The sequence below is a fragment of the Vulpes vulpes genome, chromosome 9 (assembly GCF_048418805.1).
Source record: "Vulpes vulpes isolate BD-2025 chromosome 9, VulVul3, whole genome shotgun sequence".
In the NCBI taxonomy this organism is placed as follows: domain Eukaryota; kingdom Metazoa; phylum Chordata; class Mammalia; order Carnivora; family Canidae; genus Vulpes; species Vulpes vulpes.
In genome coordinates this window covers 108,541,241-108,566,014 of record NC_132788.1, presented here as the reverse complement: position 1 = coordinate 108,566,014, position 24,774 = coordinate 108,541,241, and the positions used below count along the sequence as shown (strand labels likewise).

The following is a 24,774-nucleotide window of genomic DNA, read 5'->3' as shown; positions in this document are numbered from 1 at the left end:
CAGGGTGTGTCGTCCTTGGCCCTGCTGACACTAAGGGCAGGTGACTCTCTGGGGGGCATCCCAGGCTCTGTGGGGGGTCAGCAACATCCCTGGCCCCCACTCACTCTGTGCCAGGAGCACCCTGGGTCATGACATCAGACCAGAGACATCTCGAGACATTGCAAATGTGGGAGAGCAAGGGGCCTGGCTCTCCGAGTTGAGAGGGGTACTGGAGGCCCCAGGGGAGGCCTGTTGAAACACAGATGGCTGGGGACCAGCCCAGAGTTTCTGATTCAGCAGGTCTGGGGAGGGGCCGAAGAATCTGCATTTTTAAAGGAGTGTATATTGTAGTGGTGCTGCTGAATAGGGGGGGTCCCGCTCTGAGGCCCACTACCCACAAGCCACCCCTGCTTTGCTGACTGAGCTGGAGCAGGTGCTGGGTCCCTCAGATGGTGGGGGAGGGCACGGCAAGGCTGTGGATGTGGATGTTTGGGGAAGCACCCAAATCGCTGCACCTGCTGATCAGGCCTGAAGCCAGGGATTGGGACCTGCTGCCTTTGGTAGGTAAGTGACAACAGTGCCTGCTTGATCCTTAGCGGTTGGGTAGGGTGCACAGGGCGCCTCAAGGGATGTGTGGGCGATCCCATCCGTCTTGTTAAAATAATAATAACAATAATATTGTTATTATTATTTTAACATTAGCTTTATTGTTATTATTATTTTAACATTATTATTTAACATCAGCTGGTCGCCTATACTGAGCACTCGCACTGGGCCGGCTAATGTGGACACCACAGGGAACGGAACTGCCATCTCTGGTGGAGCAGACATTCTGGATACATAAATAACAAGTGCTGGGAAGACTAAAATAAAAGGGTAGGGCAGGGCAGGATAAGGACTATTCCAAACGGGGCTCCTGGGCAGCCCGGGTGGCTCAGCGGTTTAGCGCCGCCTTCAGCCCAGAGCGTGATCCTGGAGTTCCGGGATCGAGACCCACGTCGGGCTCCCTGCGTTGAGCCTCCTTCTCCCTCTGTCTCTCTGCGTGTGTGTCTATCATGAATAAATAAATAAATCGTTAAAAAATAAGATAAAATAATATGAGGATACTTGCTGCTCTGCTACTTACGATTGTCCTGAGGACAAATAAGATCATGTCAATGCTTTGAACCCTGTCGTGGTGCAAACGAGCATGCAGGCAACATTACTAACGGTTGGGAGTCTGGGCGCGGAGGCCTGGGAAGGCAGAGAGCCGGCTCGGTTATGAATTCTGTGCAAAGTGAGGGTTGAAGAGATGTGAGCCAAGAGGCTGGGTTCTAGAACCCGAGGACAGCTCAGTTTGTTTTTCAGAAACTACCGTTTTCTGGCCCGGGGAAGTGACAGATGGTTGGCACGTGACCAGTGGTGTGTGCACCCCGGTCCCAGGGTCCCTGGCCTAAGCCGGCCAGGCTGGCTCCCGAGACACCTGAGACACCTGCCGGGGCAGTAAGGCAGTAAGGCGGCGGCGACAACCTCCAGGGAGCCGGCGTCGCCGCTCTGCTGGCTTTGGGCGGCCTTCCCGGGGCCTTGGAGGAAGTGCCCCCGCCCCACCCCCGCCCGTGGCCCCGCATTTCCAGGAAGAGGGGCCTGAGGATCCCCACAGCGTGGGAAACACCTGGCGGAGCAACCTCAGATGTCAACAGGATGGCGAGCAGATAAACAAAGCGGTTGGGAGGAAGGCAGCTTGTCCCCCCAGCCCCGAGAAGGTGGGGGCAGGCTTGCAGGGAGGTCCTCCTCCTCCCCAGGGGGAGTCATTTGGTGACGCCCCGTGGAAATGGAAGAGCTTGTGGCCTGGGAGCAGCTGACCCCGGGGCGCCGCCGGACACTGCGGGGCGCTTTCTGCTGCTACTCAACTTACAGCTGGGGAATGAATGCCAAGCTTTTTCCTACCTGTTGGTTCTGGACACTACTAACCTACTAACCCAACACTGTCGTGAGGATCATGTGACTCATGAAAGGTGTGAAATGATGAGCAATGTCAAAACAGAAGCGACCCTATTGATTGAAGCTCTTGGTTCATAAAGGGCGAAATCATAACTCCCATTAGCTTAAGTCGTAAGAAAACAGCAAACAGAATGAATCACAGGACAGCCCAAGGACTTCCTGACTCAGGCAGGGCTAGATCCAGGTGCTTTAAACAATGTTATTAAAGCCCGGGACCCCTCTCTCTCTTTGGGATCTGCTCTCTTCTGTTTGGACTTAATTCTCAGACAAGCTCCACTACTGGGGAGTAAAAATCACTCTTGGAAGCTCCAGGGGTTAACCCTGGAGCATGATGAGAAGGACTCCACTCACATTCCAAACAAAATCCCAAGGCTGACTCTCATGGGTCCCACTGAGTCACAAGTCCATTTCTGAACCAATCAGTGAGGCTGGGGGCAGGGGTAGGGGAGGTAAATGCTCTGATTCATGGGCTAAGGTGGCAGTGCAGTCCCGGGAACTATATGGACACAAGAACTGGGTTGCCATGTCCAGAAGAGGAGCTCGGTGCCCAGCAGGCAAAGCACCACTCTCACAGGGCCCCAGCACGTGTGGGGCTCCCACAGAGGAGATGCCCATCCACTTCCGTTCCTACCCCACTCCACGTCCTGGAAACAAAGGCACAGGTGGCTTCCTCCCCTCTAACTGATCCAGCACCAGTGTTGAATGACATGCAAGTGCTTATCCGTTCACTTGGGGTGGTTCCAGCTCTGGGCTACTGTGACTGCCTGGCCCTGCTCACTCGACCACACTGCCTTCCCCTCCTGGACTCAGTGCTGACTTTTGTCAGAAAGATTTGGGGTGGGGGAGGTCTCCTTTGGTTTTCTTCGCTAGAGTGGAGTTCTCTGCATTAATTCAGGGATCCATTTTATTTATTTTTATTATTTTTTAAATTTTATTTATGTATTCATGAGAGACACAGAGAGAGGCAGAGACACAGGCAGAGGGAGAAGCAGACTCCATGCAGGGAGCCCGACGCAGGACTCGACTGGGACTCCAGGGTCATGCCCTGGGCCAAAGGCAGGCGCTAACCGCTGAGCCTCCCAGGGATCCCCTTTTTACATTTTTTTGAGGGAAATTTCACATAACATAAAATTAACTGTTTTAGAGAGCGCCCTTCATTGGTGTGAATGCATGCACAATGTTGCATAACCATCAACCCCATCTAATTGTGGGACATGTTTATCACCCCAGAAGGAAATCCCGTACCTGTTCCCAGTTACTCCTCCTCTTCCTCGCCCCCCCTGGCTCCCACCACCTCCTCTCTGTCTCTGTGGACGGGTCTCCTCTGGGGACCTCCTGGGAGTGGGGTCCTGCAGGACGTGTCCTTCTGGGTCTGGGTTCCCTCCCTGAGCCTGGTGTCCTCGGGGTCCGTCCACGTGGGGGCAGGTGTTGGGGTCCCTTCATTCCTGAGGCTGGGTCGCATTCCAGTATATGGAGGGCCCATTCACCCGTTGATACTTTAACTCCCACCCTTTGTCTGTTGTGGGTAATGCTGCTGTGAACATGGCTGGGCCAGAATCTGTTTGGGTCCCTGCTTTCAATTTTCTTGTGTTTTTTTTTTTTTTTTAAATTATTTATGATAGTCACACACACACACACACACAGAGAGAGAGAGGCAGAGACACAGGCAGAGGGAGAAGCAGGCTCCATGCACTGGGAGCCCGATGTGGGATTCGATCCTGGGTCTCCAGGATCGCGCCCTGGGCCAAAGGCAGGCGCCAAACCGCTGCGCCACCCAGGGATCCCTCTTGTGTACATACCTAGGAGGGGAGTCTTTGGGTCCTAGGGTAATTATTTTCGAAGAACTGCCATACTGTTTCCCATGGTGGCTGCACCACTTTATATCCCTACCTCTATGTCTTTTTGTATATTGAGAGTTTAAAAACAGGCAGAAGGGCAGCTCCAGTGGCGCAGCGGTTTGGCGCTGCCTGCAGCCTGGGGTGTGATCCTGGAGACCTGGTATCGAGTCCCACATCGGGCTCCCTGCGTGGAGCCTGCTTCTCCCTCTGCCTGTATCTCTGCCTCTGTCTCTGTGTCTATGAATAGATAAATAAAATCTTTAAAAAAAATAAATAAAAACAGGCAGAAAAAGGGGCACCTGGCTGGTTTGGTCGGTGGAGCATGTGACTCTTGATCTTGGGTTCGTGAGTCTGAGCCCATGTTGGGCATAAACCTAACTTAAAAAAAAAAAAAAAGACAGGCATAAAAATACATTGAGGAGATTCATTTTTCATTTGCAGAAAATCTAGTCTTTGGTTTTGACAACATGCCAAACATCATGAAAATTAAAAAAAAAAAAAATCAACCAAATAGGGGCTCTAGGCTAGCTTGAGTGGCACATCCAGGATTGGAGAGACGTGTGAAATAGAAAATGAAAGGACACATTGATCTGACTTTTTGTTTGTAAGAGAAAACGGAAAGTGACCAGCTGCGAACAAATTTGTTTCCTGGAGTGTTGTTTTAGGGCATAAATGGGGGCATGAGGCGATGCTTTGCAAACTACGAGAAACACACAGGGATGGATTCTCCGGGCCCTGCAGGGGTGAGGAGCCTGGTGGCAGGAGGATCACCAGGAGGATCCCTTCACCCCTCCAGCCACCCCCTCCCAGGATAGACATTTAACCCATCTTCTGGGGGGAAATTCCTTGGTTCTTGCAGGAAGGAAACAGGGAGGAAATGGAAAAATGAAAATTACCCTGTCAGGGCCCCTGTGGATCTGAATTCTCCTCCACACTCAGCAATGGGGTTAGACCGGGCTCTTCCAACCTGTGCACCTGCGGACACTGGGGGTTGGTTAGGCTGGGGGCGTCCTGTGCACCGCAGGGTGTCGAGTGACATCCCCGGCCTGCAGGTTTTGATGCCATTTGATGCCAAGCGCACCCCCATCACAACCACCGCAAATGTGCCCGACCTCCCCCACCGGCCCCCTGACCCTGGCTGAGAACCGCTGGGTCAAACCTGTTGGACTCGAATGAATGACTGGAGTTGCTCATCAAATTACCATGCATTGCCCGGCAGAGTCAGGAGGTCCTCTCCGGCTACTGTACAGTCAGGAAAACTGAAGCCGAGAATCGCCCAGTCCGAGACCCGGAGGAGAACCTGAGCCCCCGGCTCTCTGCGGACGGCCCCGGTGGAGCCACGTGGCAGCAGCCAGCTGGGCTCGGGGCGCGCTGCAGTGGGTGCCGTGTGCGCCTCTGCCTCAGTCTCCCTAGTCTGATTTCCCGAACGGCGCCCAGGGTCCTCTTTTCCCCGCCGCCGCCGAGGGGGGGTCTCGAACCCTTAACTGCGCTCTCCCCCGCGCTCCAGCGGGTCTTGGGAGCGGCGCTCGGGGGAGGGACGGCGCTTCGCGGCCCGGCGCGCAGGCTTGTGGGGATTGTAGTCCCGGCCCCGCCCCTGGTCCCGCGCCGACCCCGCCCCTGGAACTACGCTCCCGTCGTGCCCCGCGGCGCGGGCGGAGGCGGGGCAGGCGGTCGGTTGCTAGGACTTGGCAGGCGCAGCGCTCGCGTGTGGCGCTTCAGGTAAGCGCGGGGCTCCGGGGGGCTCGGTTCTCGCGGCCCGGGCTCCACGGACGGCAAGTCGGGGTGGCGGCTTGGGCGGGGGTGGGGGTGGGTTCTCGGCTGGCGGGGACGCCGGCCGCGCCGGGGGCGAGGAGGCAGCCGGGGGCATCGGCGCGTGTGCGCGTGCGCGCGGGGCGGCCGGACCGAGGGCCGCCGCTCCCCGCGCCCGTGTGCGCGTGCGCGCGCCCCTGCGGCCGGCGGTGGAGACCCCGTGCGCCAGCGGCTCCCTCGGCCCCTCCCCCCGCGCGCGAGCCTGGGGTCATCCCGGCCCGCCCCCCGCCGCCGCGCCGCCGGTTTACTGGTGTCCCCGCCCTGCAGGCGTCGTAAAGATCGCTGGAGGCGTGAGTGGTCGGGGCCTTCCCTCCCCCCGCCCCCGGCAGAGGGGGTCCCCCGCACCCCGCGTGCCCCCACGTTCTGGAACTTCCATGCGCAGGAGGCCGCGTGGTCCGTGTAGGCGACGGGGCACACTGCCTCCGAGGAGCCCTCCGGGACTGCCCGCCCGGAGACTGTGGGGTCCCTCGCGCCGCCGGCCTCGGGTGGGTGACCCCGGGGCCCAGCCTCTGGCCTGCCTGCCTCCTGCAGGGCTAGAGCAGCCTCAGGCCTGAGCCCCACGGGGGCTGCCTGCAGAGCCCGAGTCGGCCCCGCCAGGCCTGCCGGGGGTCGTGGGCAGTTCCAGGGCACCCCCGATGGCGGTGGGGGGCCGTGGGGGGCCGTAGCGACCTGTGTCCCTGGGGCTGCCCGGGGCCTGCGCGCTGGAGGCCGGGCACCGACCGTGAACTAAGGGCTTGTGAGCAGCCGCGGAGATGCCCGGGCCGGGCCGAACTGGGCAGGAGCAGCAGAGGCTTGGAGGGCGGCCGAGGGGGCAGCCGGTGCCTGGAGCCCGCTCCTGGGCGTGAGCACGTGTGGGCCGACCCGTGTGCAGCGGGGCCGGGGCTCAGCAGGTCACCGACTCTGGACGCTGCTGCTCTCTTCCCCCCGCCCCAGGGCGCAGGGCCTGTGCCTGGTCAGTCCCGACTCTGCCTTCCTGCCTCGCGGCCCCCGAAGCCCTTCCAGCCCGGGGAGCCTCGTCGGGGCTTGTAGGAAGGGTTCGTTCCCCGAGCTCCCTCCTGGGTCGCTGGGAGGACGCGTGGCCGCTACAGCCCTGGCAGCTGTCGGCCCGGCCTCGTGTGCGTCTGCTGACCGGGCAGCTGCCCATGTCCCACCCCGCCCGCTTTCTTCAGCAGCCTCGCCGAGGGGAAGTTCGGCCGTTTAAAACAGACATATCTATGGTTTTTAGGATACTTGTGGGGTCATCGCAAGTTGTCATCGTGGTATTATTCCAGAACATTCCATCCGCTCCAAAGTAGTCACTCCCCATCACCCCCCGAGCTCCCTGCCCGTGCATGGACGAGCCCGTCCTGGGCGTGTCACACCTGTGGGCTCCCACCCCGTGGGGCCTCCTGTGTCTGGTTCCTCCCTGAGCGTCATGAGCTGGGGTCCGTCCCTGGGGCGGCGTGGAGGGGGGTTACCCCGTTTGTGGCTGAGTACTGTGCCGGTGTGTGGATGGACACGTTGCGTGTATCCGTCTCTCCACTGAAGGACACGGGCCATGCCCACCTCCCGGCGCTGCGACTCCTGTGCTATGAACGCACGTGCACAGGTTGCCTTGGACGCGTGTTCCCGGTGCTCCCGGGCACATACCTGGGCATGGACTGGAGCAGCCACTGGTCAGACGGTGACTGCTGTGGTTTCCACCCATCCTGCCCGAGAGCTGGCACCGGAGCCCGCAGCGTCCCAGTGCAGGCTCCTTTGCTTGCCACCTGTTCTAACGAGACAGCTGTACTTTCAGAGGAACAAGCAGGACTCTGTGTCTTGCCCTACAGATGAGGAGCTGTCGTGGCCTGTGCGGGCTGCGGGGTGCTGGGCGTGGTGTGTGCTGGGGGTCGGTGCGGAGTCGGCGCCTCGGACCTTCCCTCCTTGGGAAGTGCTGCAAGTGCTGGGGGGCCCTGTACACGTTCCACTCCTCGGAGCTGCCACAAGCACCCCCGGTTCCGCACGTTTGCCAGACTTGTGTCGTGAGCTCGGGACGTAGCGTGGTGGGCCAGGATGTCACGGGCAGGTCATCCTCCAGCAGGTCCGGCTGACGAATACGGGGGGTTCTGTGCAGCTGATGCGTGTGCTGGGAGACGTGTCGCAAGAGGTAGAAGCCCACGGTTGTCAGATGGGGGCCCGTGCACTCCAGGATGCCGGCGGGCCGCGTGCTCTGGGTGCACGGTGGCACCTTGGGTCCTCCAGCATCAGGTCGAGATGGCGGGTCATTGAGGCCTGACGTTATCGGAGCCGGTCCCGACCCACAGGGTCAAGATGCGAGGGTCGTGCGTAACATTAAGTGTCCTGGCAGCCCCGGTTCCAAAAACTGCTCAGAGGAACAGGTGAAGTTATTAACGCGTCTGTTTAAGCTAAAACACGGAGCGTGATCACCTGAGCCCGAGGCCAACGTGAAGACGATTAAGGAGACGATTCCTGTTCTTTTTCTCGCTAAGTCTCCGCCACTCAGGGCGCGTGTTCACTGGCGGTTCGTGTCAAGGGACACGGGACTGTCGAGGACGGTTTAAGCTGTGCCGACCGGAGTTGGGAGGATGTGAGCCTGAGCGTGGCCAGGGCTGCGTTGTGTGTGGGCGGAGCTCTCGGAGGAGCCTTCAGCGCGCGCTCGCCACGCTCCGGGACCTGGGCCGGACCTGGGACGGACTCCTGCGGCTTCCCCGCCTCCGGCGCTGACGGATGATGCTCTGCTCCGATCTCTATCTCCCACAGTCGGAGCCGTGCCAAGGATGGACCCCGCCCCGGGCCCCGTGGAGCAGCGTGGGGACGAGAAGACCGGGAGCCCCGAGCAGGAGCCCGAGCGCTGGCAAGCCCTCCCGGTCCTGTCCGAGCAGCAGTCCCAGGACGTGGAGCTGGTGCTGGCCTACGCCGCACCCGTCCTCGACAAGCGCCAGACCTCGCGCCTCCTCAAGGAGGTGTCGGCCGTCCACCCGCTGCCCGCCCAGCCTCACCTCAAGAGGGTGCGGCCGAGCCGCGACGCCAGCCGCCCGCATGCGCTAGAGATGCTGCTGTGCCTGGCGGGGCCGGCCGCGGGCACCAGGTCGCTCGCCGAGCTGCTCCCGCAGCCGGCCGTGGACCCTCGGGGCCTGGGCCAGCCCTTCCTGGTGCCTGTGCCTGCCCGGCCGCCCCTGACCAGAGGCCAGTTTGAGGAGGCGCGGGCCCACTGGCCCACGTCCTTCCACGAGGATCGGCAGGTGACGCGTGCCTTGGCCGGGCGGCTCTTCTCGGCGCAGGAGCGGACAGCGATGCAGGGCCACATGGAGCAGGCCGTGTGGGCCGCTCGGCAGGCGGCTGCCAGGGGCCTGAGGGCGGTGGGGGCCGTGGTGGTGGACCCGTCCTCAGGCCGAGTGCTGGCCACGGGTCACGACTGCAGCAACGCGGCCAGCCCCCTGCTGCACGCCACCATGGTGTGCATTGACCTGGTGGCCCAGGGCCAGGGCCGCGGCGCCTATGACCTCGGCCCCTACCCTGCCTGCTCCTTCGTCCCAGCCGTCACTCCCCAGAGCGTCCGGGTGGGCTCCGTGCGCAAGCTGGATGAGGATGGGGACATGCGTGACGACAGCGTCCCCTATGTGTGCACGGGCTACGACCTCTACGTCACCCGCGAGCCCTGTGCCATGTGTGCCATGGCCCTGGTACACTCCCGCGTGCAGCGCGTTTTCTACGGGGCACCCTCGCCCGACGGTGCCCTGGGGACCCGCTTCCGCATCCACGCGCGGCCTGACCTCAACCACCGCTTCCAGGTGTTCCGTGGTGTCCTGGAGGCCCAGTGCCGCCGCCTGGACCCTGGCGCGTAGACAGCGGGGCCCGCGGGCTTCCGAACCTTGCTCTGCTCCTACGGCTCGGCCTCCTGTCAGACTGCACCCGCAGGCCATTGCCTGTCTCGTTGTCGCCCAGGGGCTGTGGTCCTGTTGGGCAGTTTTAGGGACAACTTGCGTCTCCCTCCCCGAAGCCGGACCCCATGCCGTTCCCACTGGTGTGTGGGGTTGTGTTTGTGCCCAGACTGAGCTCGTCCCTGGGCCTGAGCTTAGCGCGGGTCCAGCCTGGCCTGGGACCTGGGCACGCGCTCTTCCTTGCTCCAACCACCTTCAGGCCCGAGCCCGAGGGTCCCCTGGGACAGTGTCCCTTTTGTCCCAGGTGTCGGAAAACGGCCCTGCTTGTGAAAATAAACAACCCCAAACCAGGTTGGAGTCTGTTGGCAGAGGCAGGGGGCCCTGGTGGCCGAGGGTACGTGGGTCGGGGTGACTGCTACTTCAAGATTTGGGGCTTGTATAGGGAAGGGGAGCTCTGAGCGCGGGGGGAGGAGCGCAGCCCCCCGTGGCACCTCCTGCCGTGTCCTAGGCCTCGAGGGTGTGGCCGGCCAGGGCTGTTTACACTAGTGTGTCTCCTGCCAGCCTGGCCTCCACTCACCGAAAGCCTCCTTCCGGTCGTCCTACCTCCCGCCCTTCACGGCTGGCAGGGGGACCCCACGGGGTGGGCCGGGGTCTGCTAGGTCTCAGCGCCAGAACCCAGGTATGTCTGTCCGTGGCCCGTGTGGCCCAGCTCATCTCTGCTCTGAGCCTCCCCTCGAGCCCTGGGTCTGCTCCAGCCGTGGGCGCGGGGCGGGGCCGTGAGCCCACCGGGCGTGCGGCCGCCGAGGGTCTCCTGAGGGTGGTGTGGGCCCTGGGAACTCTGTCACTGGAACCTCGTCACCTAGACAAGCGTGGGAAAGAGGCCTGCAGTTCCTGTCGGGTGCCCACCTCCAGGGACGCGGCCCCGGCCCCCACCAGCGCCCGTGCTGGGGTGCCGTGGGCCCGGTGGGTGCTGGGCGTGGCCTCGTGACTCCGGCCTCCGTCCTGGAGGTGGCAGCGCCCACCCACAGGGAACCAGCAAATTCCCGCAGCCGCGCGCGTTGGTGGCAGCCGGCTGTCCGGGGCCGCTCGGTGACAGCCGCTCACCTGGTTTCGTGTGGGAGGGGCCACTGGGAGCCAGGCGCGTCCCCAGGGGCTTCGCTTGGGCTGTGGCGAGGTCCTGAGCTCCGTGAGGCTGGCGGGGCAGCACCGCAGACCGCGGAGGGCGCGTGACTCGGATAACGTCGCGCAGCAGCGGCGCGTGGGGTCCAGCTCTCCGTGGCCCTGAGGACGTGCTCAGAGCCGCTCAGGGATAGACAGGAAGCTGGGGGCCGTGAGGGAGGCCAAGGAGTGGGACGAGGAGGTGGGGGGGTCCCCGGAGGATTTTGGTTGTGGCCCAGCGTGTGAGGGGGCAACAGCCTGAGGCTCTCCTGCTGGCACAGGAGCTGCCCGGGGCTGGGGGCGGTGGCGATGGCGATGGCTTGGGAGCAGGGCACACACACCTCCGGGGTGGCCTGGAGGTGAGGACTGTGGCTGTGGTATCGGGGCCCCGCAGCGGCCTTGGGGACCTCCTGACTGTGGCTGTCTCCCCTCCAGGTGGCTGCAGCCTTCTGCCCCGCCCAGCTGTCAAGCGGAAATGTCTGGTGAGTCTCGCCCAGAGGCCCTGCAGCAGGGGACCCGGCTTCTCGGTTCCCCCGGGAGTGTCCCCTGGTGGCCGGGCCGTAATGCCCTGCCCCTGCCCGGGGGCGCACACCACTCTCCCCATGAGGGGTGTCGGGGTCGCTTCCTAGTTCCGAGCCAGATGACGGGGCGATGCCAGGTTCCACTGCCAGGCCTTCTGCCTCAGGCCCACCTGGTCGTGGACTCCGTAGGGTGTGAGGTTTGGGCACCTGGGTTCACACCTACACGCGTCAGGCGCCACTCACTCTCAGGTTTGCCTGCCTCGTACCGCTCAGAATGAGGGGTGGAGGCTGCAGGTAAAATGACGTGGGCCCTGGAGGGGGTGCTGGTGGCCAGGTGGGATCCCTGTCGGGACCTTGGACGGGAGCCAGTGACTGGGGCGTGGACTGTGATTCCGTGTGGGGAGGCCCTGCTCCCACGTCTGACTGCAGAGGCTCAGGGTGGGATCGAAGCCCCTCTCTGCTCACTCAGGACAGGCCGTGGCTTCCTGCGTCACTTGGTAAATGCCCGAGGCCTCTCCGGGGTCAGTAAGGGGAGGTCTGTGTCCATCTGGCCACCCTTCTGGCCCCCTCTCGGTCAGCTGCTATTCGCACCGCCGCCCTCCCCCAGAACCCACTGGGCTCTCCTTCACTTTCTGGAGTCTTTGTATTCAAAGACCATCTCTTTCAGCGAGGCCTAACTTGGCTACTCCTATGTGTGTGGGCTTTTTAAAGTGTTTTGTTTATTTATTTATGAGAAGGAGAGTCACAGGCAGAGGAGGAGAAGCAGGCTCCCTGCAGGGAGCCCAGTGCGGACTCAATCCCAGGACCAGGATCACCCACTGGGCTGAAGGTAGACGCTCAACTGCTGAGCCGCCCGAGCGTCCCTGCCTTAATTTTTTAAGTAGGCGGCACACCCCGCACGGAGCCCCAGCGCAGGGCTCAGTCTCACAACCTCACGACTGTGAGATGGAGACCTGAGCTGAGCTGGAAAGTCCAGTGCTTACCCACCCGAGCCACCCAGGCACCCTGCCCCTCCTCTTAGAGGGCAGCCAGCCAGCACCCCAGCGCACACATCCCTGTCAGCCCCCACCCGCCGCAGCGTCTGCACACACACTCATTCTCTGGGATTGTCGCTCTCCCCCGGCCAGAAGGCAGCCCCTCGAGGCCATGGCTGGCTGCTTTTGTTCATGAATGAGCCCCCGAGGTGCTCCCGAGACGTGCCCAGCCACAGGGTGATGTTGAAAGGCTGAGGGGCGGCGCTGACCAGTGACCGTGTTACAGGCCGAATCAGGTCTCCAGTCCCGACCCCTGGGCCTGTGAAATGGGGTCTTAGTTGGAAGCAGAGTCGCGTGTGTGATTAGTAGACAGGAGGCCACAGCGGAGCCTAGGACCCAGCGATAGGTATTCTTAGACACACAGGGGAGGTGGCCTCGTGCCACCGAGGCAGGCATTAGAGGAAGGCGGCCGCAGGCCGAGGGTCCCCCAGGCCCCAGGAGCTGGAGAGGCAGGAAGGACCCTCCGCTGGAGCCCCGGAGGACGCGCGGCCCCGCCACACATCGACCTCAGACTTCTGGGCTCCGGGACGGGCAGAGAATAAATCTCTGTGGTTGGTGGCCGTGCCTTAGAGCTGCCCAGGAAGGTCGAGCGCCCAGAGTGCGGAACCTTCCCTGGAGGCGGACTTAACGGTGTCTGGGCGCTGCCGCAAGTCTACGTGACTTCCCTGCCTGTTCTTAGGAGTCAGCACAGTGTCATTTAAACCACGTTTATGGGATCCCTGGGTGGTGCAGCGGTTTGGCACCCGCCTTTGGCCCAGGGCACAATCCTGGAGACCCGGGATCGAATCCCACGACGGGCTCCCTGCATGGAGCCTGCTTCTCCGTCTGCCTGGGTCTCTGCCTCTCTCTCTGTCTCTGTGTGACTATCATAAATAAATTAAAAAGAAATTCTAAACCACATTTATCATTCCATTTTGTGAAGTCAGGGGTCCTCAAACCCAGGTGCGGCGGGCAGGGCTGGTTCCGTCCCCCCAGGGCCCCAGGGAGACCCCTCCAGCCTTGTCCCGTCCAGAGGCGCCCCCTCCCGGCCCGCGGCCCCTCCTCCGTCCTCACTGCCAGCAGCAGGGGCCTGTCCGTCTCTGGGGCTCCCCCGCTCTCGGGAGGACCTGGTGAGGACGCCGGGAACCCAGGGTCACCCCCACCGTGGGGCCTTGGACAAGGTCCCATGTGCTGCGGGAGGTGACGTGTCCGCAGGTTCTGAGGAGGGACGTGTTTGGGGCTGTCGCTGAGGCCCCCCGCCTGGTCTCGTTCCTGGTGTTTTCTGTCCCTGCAGAAAAGGAGAACAACTTCCCGCCGCTGCCCAAGTTCATCCCCCTGAAGCCCTGCTTCTACCAGAACTTCTCCGACGAGATACCCATCGAGCACCAGCTCCTGGTGAAGAGGATCTACCGGCTGTGGCTGTGTGAGCCCGCGGGCGGGGCGGGCGGGGCCTCCCGTCTCTCTGACCCCAGCCCGGGACAGCCCAGACCACGGAGCGGCCCCAGCCCCCGTGAACCCAAATTTTGGGCCCAACCTTGCCTTTCTAACCAAGTGATGTCCCCTGAGCCCCCCCGGCCCCGAGACGCTCGTGCTGACCAGAGCCGCGGCCCAGCTCTCCGTGGGTGGGGGGTCCTGGCCCGCTGCCCGGCGCCCCCTCACCCTCCTCGCCCCCCTCCCCAGTCTACTGTGCCACCCTGGGGGTCAACCTCATTGCCTGCCTGGCCTGGTGGATCGGCGGCGGCTCGGGAGCCAACTTTGGCCTGGCATTGGTCTGGCTGCTGCTCTTCTCTCCCTGTGGCTACGTGTGCTGGTTCCGGCCCGCGTACAAGGCCTTCCGGTGAGTGGCGCGGGGCTGTGCGTCTGCGGGGCCTCGGGGAGCGGCTAGTGCTCCGGGACGAGCCAGGACGCCTGACCTTGTGCTCAGGCCATGAGCCTGTCGCCTGGCGCGGGTACAGGAACCTTTCTCCCGTCCTGTTTGCGGGACGGCTTCTACCCAGGGTCCGCAGACTGCAGCCAGCTGTGGCCTGTGTTGCCTTCTGGTGACTAAACTGAGGGACGCTTCACGTGTTAGCTGACTTCCCGTTTCAGTGTTTGGTGCTTTCACGGCGTTGTGGAGCTACCACTTCTGCGTAGTTCCAGAACATTCTCTCCCCGCTGAGACAACCCCGTCCCCATCAGCTGTCACTCCCCCTCTCCCGGCCTGCCCGATCCCCCTCCCCATGCGTGGACGAGCCCGTCCTGGACGTGTCACATACGTGGACTCGCACCCCGTGGGGCTTCCTGTGTCTGGTTCCTTCCCTGAGCGTCCTGGGCTCCTCACTCCTATTCCCGGTCAAGCGATGCTCCCGTGTGTGGTGGACACGCTGCGTGTACCCACCCTGGGTTGTTGGCAGCCCGTGGCCTCTGTGGACACTGCCCCCCCGAGCCCGTTGCTCCGGAGCTGCCGTGCTTGCCCCTACGTGGTCCGAGTCCCAGGCTCTGAGTCCGTGGGAAGCGTCCCTGAGGGGCCCTCCTTGACGAGAGCTGGAAACCCGCGAGTGCGCGGGGGCCGGGAGGGGCTGTTCTCCGGGCCCGGGCCGGCTCAGGCCGCCTCAGCAGGAGCGCAGGGGTGTGCTGCCTGCCTGGGAGCGGCCCTGCCCCTTCCCGCCTCCACCTCCCAGGGCCCTGTCGTCCTTCAGTGAGCTGGAGGCCGCCTGGGCAGAGGAGCGGTCCCCGTCCTCCGGGAGCGTGCAGAGCGTCCTCCGTCTGCCGACGCACCTTCTCCCTGGTTAAGCCCCCGCAACCATGGGAGCGTCAGCCCCTCGTACTGAGATCCCTCCGGTCCCTCTGCAACCGGGAGCGTGTCAGGGTGCAGTGGGTTTCCAGCATCTCGGCCCCGCAGAGCCCAGGCCCCGTCCGAGTGCACATGGGGTGCGGCTGGGGAGGGCGCGGACCCCTGCGGGCCCTGCCGTGTGCGAGGGCAGCCGTGACGGCGGCGGTGACGGCCGTCCCCTCTCCTCTCCAGAGCCGACAGCTCCTTCAACTTCATGGCGTTCTTCTTCATCTTCGGAGCGCAGTTTGTCCTGACCGTCATCCAGGCGATCGGCTTCTCGGGATGGGGCGCATGGTGAGCCAGGCCGCGGAGCCCGGGCGTGCCGCGTGTTCGCTGTGGGGCGGGAAGAGCCCGAGCCGCCTGGGCGTGAGACGCGGCGCGTGTGCTGCCCCGGCCTCTGAGCACTCAGGGCGGCGCTGGCAGGGCTGGGGCTGGGTCCTGCCTGGGACATGCTCACGGGCCCCCAGGAGGCTGGGAGGTGTGCCCCTGTGGTGTGTCCGGGAGGAGTGGTCAGCGGACGGCAGGAGGCCTCCCCAGGACAGTGACCCCACTGTCCCCAGCGAGCCAGTCTTCTGTCTGTGTTGAAGGTGTTGTACCCAGTGGTGTGGCTGTTGTCACAAGGTACAACAAACACTTATTTCCTGCTTCGGGGCTCAGGAATCTGATGTGACCTTCATGAAGCTAAAACTTGGGTGTGGGCAGGGCTGGTCCCCCGGGGACCCAGGGAGAGCTCGTGCTGTCCCTCACCTTCCAGAGGCGCCCCCTCCCTGGCCTGCGGCCCCTCCTCCATCCTCGCCACCAGCATGGGGTCTGCCCATCTATGAGGCTGCCCTCCTCTGCCTCCCTCTCGGGGGGACCCCCTGGGAACCCAGAGTCATCCCCACCCTGGGGTCTTGAACGAGGTTCCCTCTGCTGGGGGAGGGGACACCTCCCAGGTCCCAGGATGAGGATGTGGGTGCTTGCGGGGCTCCTGGCTGGCTGCAGGTCGTCGTTGGCGTTGAGTGTCCCGTGGGTGACACCTGAGGCTGTCTGAGGGTGTCCCCCGCTTTGGTGCGGAGTCCTCTGTGTGTGCTCAGGTGAGCCCTATGTGGTCTCTCAGTTGGCATCTTGTGGGGTTTTGATGGCCTCCCGAGCCTGCTCCTCAGCTCCTTCCTGTCGTCCACCTGCTCCTGTGTCTTATGACCCCTTAGAAGATCTAGAGGTCACCTTCTGCTCTAATCTGGGATTGTTTCCAGAAGAGCCTCCCCCAAGTCTTCCTGGTGAACAGATGAGCTCTGTGTGGACCCTCGGTGTTGGGGTTCTTCTTGGTTGATGCCCTCCCACATCTGGGGAGCCAGGGAGGGGCTGTTTTGGGATCCCAGGTGCGGGACGTGCCGGGGACCCCAGGGCTCAGCACACACTCAGCCCCGTGGCTCTGCCTTACAGGGAGTGGACGTGAAGCACATGAGCTCAGGGCAGAGGTCTGGGGGGCGGGGCGGGGACACCAGGCTCGAGCTCCCAGGGTCCTCCCCTGGGTGACCCACAGGACACACTCAGTTCCCCCAACACGAGCCGTGACCGCGCGTGTGAGGCGTGGTCTCGGGGCTGATAGAGATCCGGCGCCCAGCTTCTCCGCGGGGGTCGGTCTCGTGGGGCCCTCTGCCCGGCTTGGCCGGGACCCCAGGCTCAGGAGGGCAGCAGGTGCTCAGCACGAACCCTGTGTCTGCACAGACGGCTCAGCCTGCGAGGTGGCAGGAGCTGGGCGTCCGGTTGCAGACGCGGCAGAGGGCGTCTGAGGAGGGGTTTCGGGCCCCTGGTGCCAGCGCTTGTGCTCAGTGCCCCCCCACCCTGGTTTCCACCCTGGGCAGGCACGAAGGCCCGTAGAAAGGGGACTTCCAGAGTTTCCCTTCCCTGCCTGAGTGCGGGCCACACGGGGCAGGGGACAGATGACCACCTGGCTGGTAAGCTTGGGCAGAGAGCTGCTCCGAAGTGTCTTCCGGTTCTGAGAAAGGAGGACACAAGGACACAGACCCTGCGGTGGCGGCTCCAGGCCCATCTGGTCGCACACAGGCTCCCAGTGCTCCCAGTCTGTCGCTGGGGGCGGGGCGGGGCAGCGTGGGGGTGGCCCCTTCCGGCTCTGGCTTGTTCCCGTAGTTGGATGAGATTCCTCCCTGCCCCAGGGCCGCCGGGGCCAGTGCAGGGGGTCCGGGCCGGTGCAGGGGGCGGCCCCCAGGGCGCTGCTCTGCCAGACCACATCCTTTTGGAAGCCCAGGCCCGAGTCTCCCGCCCTCCTGGATCCTGGGGGCTGCCGGGCTCGAGGCCCCCTGCCTGGGGCTGCATAGACGGCCGCTGCTGTGCCTCGTCCCTGTCCTCGGCCTTCTTCCTGGGGCGCAGGCTCATCCTCCGAGGGGATGCTCTCGGGGGCCCATGTGCCCTCCCCGGCACCCAGCCAGCCCCGAGTCCTGAGGCCCTCTCACTCCCCGCACACTCCAGATGCGCATCCGCTCTGTAAATGCTTTCTTGTGAGCCCATAAAAGGGAGAGAACCTTCCAGACACAGGAAAGAATCCTACGTTTGTATGTGTATATATGAGTCTGATGCTGCATCACACCCGAGAACCCGAGCTCCATCCCTTGGTACTCTCCGCTTCCTTAAATTCTGGCTTTTTAAGTGGGCTCTTCAGGGGCACCTGGCTGGTCAGCGGGGGGAGCATGCAGCTCTTCATCTCAGGGCCATGAGTTCCAGCCCCACGTTGGGCATGGGGCCTACTTCAAGTTTTAAAGAACTTTTTAAAAGTTACAAAATTATAATTTGCTTTGAAGTGATTTTTTTGAGTGGTTTACGATGATGCTCAGTTGTGCAGCCTGTGGACAATCCCTCCGGGGGCAGCAGGTCCATCTTCTTCGACATTACCTGCCAGAGGTTGAGAGAGGTGGAACCATCTCCCCGAAGGAGCAGGGGAAGCTGAAAGAGGGTTTCCTGGTAGAGGTTAAGGTACGCTCTGGCACCCCCTTTCTTTGGGGCTCTTGGGTCTGCGCACCAGGCATCTGTGCCCACCAAGACTTGCTTACTTGGAGCGTGTCCAGTTCTTCCAGCAGGATGGACCACTGCGCTGCCTCCACCCCTCCTCCTGACCCTCCAGGAAATGCTCTGATTGCTCCTTGAGCCTCGAGGGCAGGACCCTGGAGGGAGGGGCAGAGAACAGGAGGCTCTGGGGCCTGGGCTGAGCCCTGGGGTGAGTCTGGGGTGGGGTGCCCCGGTTTTCAGGAAGGTGCACACAGGACATTTTGCTTTAGCAGTTTGTCCAGATGCGACCCCAGGTGGGCGTGCGTGCTTCTGTGCGTTGGATTCTCTCTGAAGCTCTCGCCAGTCTTTGCGCTCCTCCCTCCTTTCCAGTCGGTTTGCTGAAGGAGGAGGTTTCATGGTCCTGTGCTTTCCCGCAGGTCAGTTTTTAGGATGATGGTTTTAGTGAGATGTGTACCACAGGCCAGGAGTTCACTCCTTGGTTTTATTTCTCTTAAAGATTCATTGGTTTACTTATTTGAGAGAGGGAGCGTGTGCAAGCACGAGCGAAAGGGACAGTCTGAGGGAGAAGCAGGCCCTCCCCTGAGCAGGGAGCCCAGTGCAGGACTCGATCCCAGGACCCCGGGATCACGACGGCCTGAGCAGAAGGCAGATGCCTCACTAACAGAGTCCCCCAGGCGCCCCAGATCGTCCCTGTTCTGAAGTGAACAGTTCAGTGGTCTTAGTATATCCCGAAGGTCGTGCAGACATTACTTTTGTTTAGTTCAGGAATGTTCTGTCCCCACCAGAACGATCTACCCCCATCAGCCGTCACACACACCCCTGCCCAGCCGCCCCCCCGAGCCCCCTCCCCGTGCATGGACGAGCCCATCCTGGATGTGTCACACACATGGACTCACACCCTGTGGGCCCTCCTCGAATGTTGGGGGCTGGGTGTCTGTCCCAGGGGTGGCATGTGGGTGCCTCGCTCCTGCTCATGTGGCCCAGGGACGTGCCCGTGTGCGGGGGGACACACTGTGTGCTTCTGCCCACTTGCCGATGGGCTTTGGGGTATCTATAGGTGTTGCTCCCATCAGCAGGGCCGCTGTGACACGTATGTCCGCATCTTGAGTGTGCGCCCGGCTGTGGGATTGCTTGGTGACCCAACAGCTGTGCTGACCTGGGGGTTGCTGGACTCCGGACATCCGTGTCTGCGCTGCCCTTTCACATGCCCCGTTGTCCTCTGTGTGGTTCCAGCCCGCAGGCTCCTGCCTGAGCAGCTCAGGGGAGCACCTGGCAAACCCACCCCCTCCTCACCCCTGCCCTCCATCTCCAGGTCTCTCTCCATCCTCCTTGCTCCCCACCGCTGACACCTTGGCCTCTTGGTGACACGGCTGGTACGCAGCAAGCCCGGTCACTCAGGCAGCTGTAGCTGACGGAGGCCGGTTGGTCATCCCTAGAGCCTGAGTGTGGTCATGCTGGGTGGTGAAGGACACCATTCTCGGTCCTGGTCCTGCTGGGAGGCTGGTGCTATGGAGCAGGCTCCCCAGCCCCCACCCCTGCCTGTGGGTGCATGCACCCTCCCCAGAGACCTCAAACCTCAGGCCAGGGCCTCTGCCCGCTCAGCCCCTCTTCTCAGTGCCCCAGACCTTTTGGGAGGATAGTAGTCCCGGGAGTGATGCTCCCCAGCAGAGCCAGCGCTTCCTCCCCTCCCAGGAGCCTCTGACCACCCAGCCCCCACCTGAGCCCTCCAGCCGCCCAGCTCTGCCCGCGCCTGCTCCCCCAGCCCGGCCCTGCCTGCAGGGAGCAAGGGTGAGCAAGGGTGCAGCAAGGGTGCAGCAAGGGTGCAGTTCCCCTTGCTTGCACCTGCTTCCCCAGCCGGGCTCGCACACACTCTCCTGGCCTGGCTAAGGCTCCTTCCCAGCAGCTCTTCCAGCTGCCCCGGGCTGAGTGGGGACAGGCAGCAGGTGTGTCCCCAGCGGCCAGCACAGTGTGAGCCTGGGGCCCAGGGGCTCCTCTGGCTGCCCCTATGTTGTGCACGTGGGCCACGCAGCCTGCCTCGTTCAGAGCGTGGCGCGTGGTCTCCTGAACGTGCCTGCGGGGAACCCACGTGTGCTGACTGCACGCCAGCCGCGCTGGTCCCAGAGGCTCGGGCAGCTCGCAGACCAGCACGGGCAGCCTCCAGAGAGGTGGGTGCTGGGGGTGGCCGGATGCGGCCTTCGGCTCCTCGGGGTGACGCTCCTGGGAGCAGGGCTGCAGGGGCAGCGCGCGTGTGGCCAGTGGACGTGGCCAGTGGGACACAGGGACGCCAGGGGACCGTGGTGAAGCCTGAACACGGCGCGTGGTTCAGTTAAAGGTAGCGAGCCAGCGTCCGTTTCCTGGTCGCTTTATGTGCTTCTCCGTTCCCGAGGCTCCAGCCGTGTGTGTGTGTGGGGGGGGGGGGGGCGGGTTATCCGTCCAGAAAAATAAAATCTCCAGGGCAGCCCCGGTGGCCCAGCAGTTTAGCGCCGCCCTCCGCCCAGGGCGTGATCCTGGAGACCCAGGATCGAGTCCCACGTCGGCTCCCTGCATGGAGCCTGCTTCTCCCTCTTCCTGTGTCTCTAATAAATAAATAAAATCTTAAAAATAAATAAATAAACTCTCCAGCAGGGTTGCTCCCCATCCCTTGCTGTAAGAGGCAAGTGTGGGTGTTGGCCCGAGTGTGGTGGCCTTGCCGTGCCGACTCTCTTCCCCCGTTGCTTCCCCGACACCACGTCAGCGTTCCCGAGGGGCCGTGGCACGCTGCACGTCCGCGTGGTCTCCAGCCGGGGAACGTCCCCGTGGTTACGTGTGATCCTGGGGCGTTCGTTCTCAGGAGGCGGCGGCCTGGGAGCAAGAGATGAGCACCTGGCGGGTTTGTAGGTAACGGCCACTGCTCCTGACCCGGAGGGGCACACGCCCGCCAGCGCAGGGCTGCTCCCGGCCCCTCACGCGCTGCGCTCGCCTGCGTGACAGCGGAACGCGGAGACCCTGTTCTTTCATCTTCTAAAGGTTTTATGTATTCATGAGAGACGCAGGCAGAGGGGGAAGTGGGCTCCATGCGGGGAGCCCGAGGCGGGACTCGATCCCGGGACCCCGGGGTCACGCCCTGGGCGGAAGGCAGATGCTCCTGGGGGGCCCCGAGCCCCCTAGGCCCCCGTTCTCCCTCGTTGCTGGGTTTGAGCTTTGTGTATTCACTGGCCCCTGCAAGTCTCCGTACGAATTGCTGATTTTCTGCTGCTGGTTTATTTTTTTCTTGTCCGTTTGTCGGGGCACTTTACATATGAACGTGCTGGCCCTCGGCTGGCACCCGGGCCGGCACCCACGCTCTTTCTCGGCCCTTGCAGTGGTTGGCTGTCAGCAATCGGGTTCTTCCAGACCAGCGTCGGGGCCGCCGTGGTCATGCTCTTTCCAGCCATCCTGTTCTCCGTGTCCGCTGCCATGATGGCCATTGTGATCGTGAAGGTGAGTCCTCTGCATCCTGCGACTTCTAGCCTGTTCGCAGGCAGCCTGTCACCTGATCCTCCCAAGTTCTGGGGGCTGGTCTCGTCCGCGTTTCAGGAGCAAGAGACCGAATGGGAACGAGCTCATCTGTACAAGGCGGGCTCAGGGAAGCATGTAGCGTGGGCCGCTGCTGAGCACACCTGCCTTAGAGGGCACCCCCGCCCCGGCCCCGAGGACGTGCGTGTCCCAGGGTGTGCTCTGTGCTGCCCAGCTGGGCCTGCCGCTGGACACCTGCTACCACGGGCAGTTACACTGGGCACCCGCCTCCACTCACGTCCTTGCCGGCTGCGTGGGGCTGGTGGGCCGGCTCCCCTGTCATAGAAAGTTCCCGTGGGTGGCACCGCTCTGGGTGCTTGGAGACGGCAGCAGCAGGAATGCTCGTCCAGCCGTCGTGAGAAGCTGGCGCGTGGCCATGAGCCCCCCTGGAGGTGGACACCGTGGACGTGCCTGGGGTCCCCACGGGCAAGGGACGGGACGCGGGCATCCATCCAGTGCTGTGCCCCCACACGGGCTGTGTGGTCGGCCGTGACTCGAGTGTCTCTAGTCTCTTTGCCACAACAGTCTGGCTGTTAGAGCACGTTTCCTGGCTCACATGGGCTTTCTCCCCGCTGCGCCTGGCGGTCTGGGAGGATGGAAGCGTCCGCTCCCCCTGCACGTGTGCCCGGGATGCTTTCAGCTGTGTAGACAGCCGGAGGGCGGGGCGGGGGCCGGCGTTAACCACGCGTGTGCGCGGAGACATGGGGGAGTGTCTAAACAGAGCTCCAGGCTGAAGTCCACGCAGGGGCCGGCTCTTTCCAACAGCGACCTCCGTTGAGCGGCAGGTGTTCTGACTTAGAGGACAGACGCGCCTGAAACCCCAGGGAGGGAGGAAGGTTCGCGGATTCAAGTAGGGTGTGTGCTTTCGAAACAGTGGACCCCGGGACCGGCCCCGGGTGCAGGACGTGCGGGGGGCCCAGGGCTCAGCACACGCTCAGCCCTGCGGCCCTGCCTTACACGGAGAGGACGTGGAGCACACGAGCTCAGGGCGGAGGCCTGGGGGTGGGGTGGGGACACCAGGCTCGAGCTTCCAGGGTCCTCCCCCCGGTGACCCACAGGACACACTCAGTTCCCCCAACATGAGCTGTGCCAGCGCTCGTGCCCCCCCCCCCCCCCCCGCCGAGGGAGGTCAGACACGGAGACTTCATAAGTAGTCGCGCGGGAGAAGAAAGATTCCGTGGAGCCACGGGGACCGTGTGCAGCCTCGCTGGTCATCAGGAGTGTTGAGTTAAAGGCCGTTTTTCATTTGCAGAGTTTTCTAGAATCTCCGGCACTGGCCTGTGGTCCCCAGGTGCAGGGGGCAGTCGGTTCCCCCGGCGGTCTCTGCCCAGGAGACTGGACCACGCGCGGGGTGCAGGGCGGGAGCGTCAGGCGGGCGGTGGCCGCACAGGTCAGCAGCGGGGACCGTGGCCGTAGATGAGGGCGGGGCCTCCCACAGCTGCCCTGTCGGCGTCTGGGCGTTTTCCGTGTCCCCTGAGGTGTTTCTCTTGCTTCTGTAAATCATCTGAGGCCCTGCCTCAAACCCGAGGAGGCCGCCCCAACACGCACTCTGGCTCAATTTGTCTCCTTCCTTCTCTGCCTCCCCATCCTCTGCCCCTCCAGGTACACAGGATCTACCGGGGGGCGGGCGGAAGCTTCCAGAAGGCACAGACCGAGTGGAACACGGGCGTTTGGCGGAACCCACCGTCCAGAGAGGCTCAGTACAACAACTTCTCGGGGAATAGCCTGCCCGAGTACCCCACTGTGCCCAGCTACCCGGCTTCTGGCAGCCAGTGGCCGTAGGGGGGCTGCGTGACCCCACGGCCTGCCCGCCTGCCCCCGTCGCCATCCTCTCCTCCCCCGGCCAGGGCGGCAGAGCCCAGGAGCACTCGGGGACCCGTGTTTGTGTTCATCTCACCTTTGGGAGGGAGGTCCTCGCGAGCGCCGCCCAGAAACCGTCCAGCCTCGGCTGCCTGGCAGGAGGATGCCCCTGCCACACGTCACGTGCGGTCGTCATGCTATCCACACCCTCTCCTGCCCGGGCCTCTGAGGGCCGACACAGGCCTCCCCAGGGAGAAGGTGGCAGCAGGCCAGCCGCCTGCCTTCCAGAGCTGATGGCGCTGAGGACGACTGGCCTCGTGTCCACCTGCGTGTTCTGTGCCGGGGTGTGGCCCTCGGCCCTTCTCCCCCTGTTCCTGTCCCTGTGGGCGATGGGGTCTTGGCTGGGTCCCTCATGACCTCCTCCTCCTGTGTCTCTGCCCACCTGGGGCTAGAGGGCTCTTGTGAACAGCCTACGGGGTCAGCCAGAGGCATTTAGCTGCCAGGGCACCATGATCTGAGCCCCTGTCCATCTGTCTGTCCGCCCCACGTGCTCTGCTGGGTTCCGTGGCCACTGCGCAGGGCCGTTGGCCAGCCTGCCTCCAGCCTGCCCTCCCGCAGCGGCTCTCCTGGGAACTTCGAGGGGACCTCTGTGGAGATCCCAGCACTGGGGCGGATCCCGTGGGGAGGACGGGGCCGCTGGCCTCTCCCTGCTGTGCAGACCGCGGGACACCAGCGGCACCTGCAGAGTGGGTGTGACTGCGCCTCCACCGGCCCAGCCGCGCCTCGGAGCCCCTGACCCCACTGTTGCTTGAGCTGCACGAAGCAGGAGCCTGGGTTTCTCCAGAGAATGGCCTTGTAGAAGGAACGAAGATGTGACAAATCTGTGCCTTAACGAGGAACCTAAGCAAGACGCCAGAAGGACCGGAGTGTGCCCGGGGCACCTCGGCAGCGCCCTGTGAGTGGACGAGGGGGGGACACCTGGTGGCCCCTGAGCCCTTGCTGGCCGGGTTTCCCAGGGCCCCGAACGCTGCCCCCTGGCTCCTGGCTGGCCGTCCCCGTCACACTGCCACGCCTTCCGCCGGCCTCGCCAGAAGTCCGGGCACCACTGCGGCCACGCTTGCTTGCTTTGGCTACTTGCACTGAACACCGTGTGGCGTCCAAGGGTGGCCACGGCCCCTGCAGGTCGCAGCCTCCTGGATGGGAGCCCCGAGCCCTGGGTCTCCTGGTGTCCCTTCACATCCCGAGGCCCCTGGTGTGCGGCCCCAGCACTGACGCCACCCGGCTGCAGGGCCGTGGAGCAGGTGTGGGAGGCTCCCCGCCCGCACATTCGCCCGCACATTCACCCACACTCACCCTGAGCCCCCGCGGCCCCGGGCACCTTGGTTACTCCGTGGTGGGGCGGACCCCATCCTGGAAATAAAGACTCCAGTCCTTTCTGCATCTCGGAGCCTCTGCGGGGCT

The 24,774-nt window shown here is 63.4% G+C and overlaps 2 protein-coding genes across 2 annotated transcripts; both read left to right on the top strand.

Moving 5' to 3' along the window:
* Window positions 1–5,443: 5,443 nt before the first annotated feature.
* On the top strand, window positions 5,444–24,753 carry SCAMP4 (secretory carrier membrane protein 4). The gene is made up of 7 exons (XM_026019427.2): window positions 5,444–5,516; window positions 11,063–11,109; window positions 13,456–13,584; window positions 13,842–13,998; window positions 15,166–15,267; window positions 21,321–21,438; window positions 23,116–24,753. The coding sequence occupies exons 2-7, from the start codon at window positions 11,103–11,105 to the stop codon at window positions 23,293–23,295; spliced, it is 693 nt and encodes a 230-aa protein (XP_025875212.1). The 5' UTR covers window positions 5,444–5,516; window positions 11,063–11,102; the 3' UTR covers window positions 23,296–24,753.
* On the top strand, window positions 5,450–24,753 carry ADAT3 (adenosine deaminase tRNA specific 3). Its single transcript, XM_072721926.1, has 8 exons — window positions 5,450–5,516; window positions 8,349–9,820; window positions 11,063–11,109; window positions 13,456–13,584; window positions 13,842–13,998; window positions 15,166–15,267; window positions 21,321–21,438; window positions 23,116–24,753. The coding sequence occupies exon 2, from the start codon at window positions 8,366–8,368 to the stop codon at window positions 9,431–9,433; it is 1,068 nt and encodes a 355-aa protein (XP_072578027.1). The 5' UTR covers window positions 5,450–5,516; window positions 8,349–8,365; the 3' UTR covers window positions 9,434–9,820; window positions 11,063–11,109; window positions 13,456–13,584; window positions 13,842–13,998; window positions 15,166–15,267; window positions 21,321–21,438; window positions 23,116–24,753.
* Window positions 24,754–24,774: the final 21 nt, after the last annotated feature.

Coding starts and splice junctions, on each gene's coding strand:
- SCAMP4 (XM_026019427.2), top strand. Junction 13,585..13,841: donor GATCTACCGGCTGTGGCTGT/GTGAGCCCGCGG, acceptor CCCCCTCCCCAG/TCTACTGTGCCACCCTGGGG. Junction 13,999..15,165: donor CCCGCGTACAAGGCCTTCCG/GTGAGTGGCGCG, acceptor TCTCCTCTCCAG/AGCCGACAGCTCCTTCAACT.
- ADAT3 (XM_072721926.1), top strand. CDS start 8,366: ATGGACCCCGCCCCGGGCCCCGTGGAGCAGCGTGGGGACGAGAAGACC.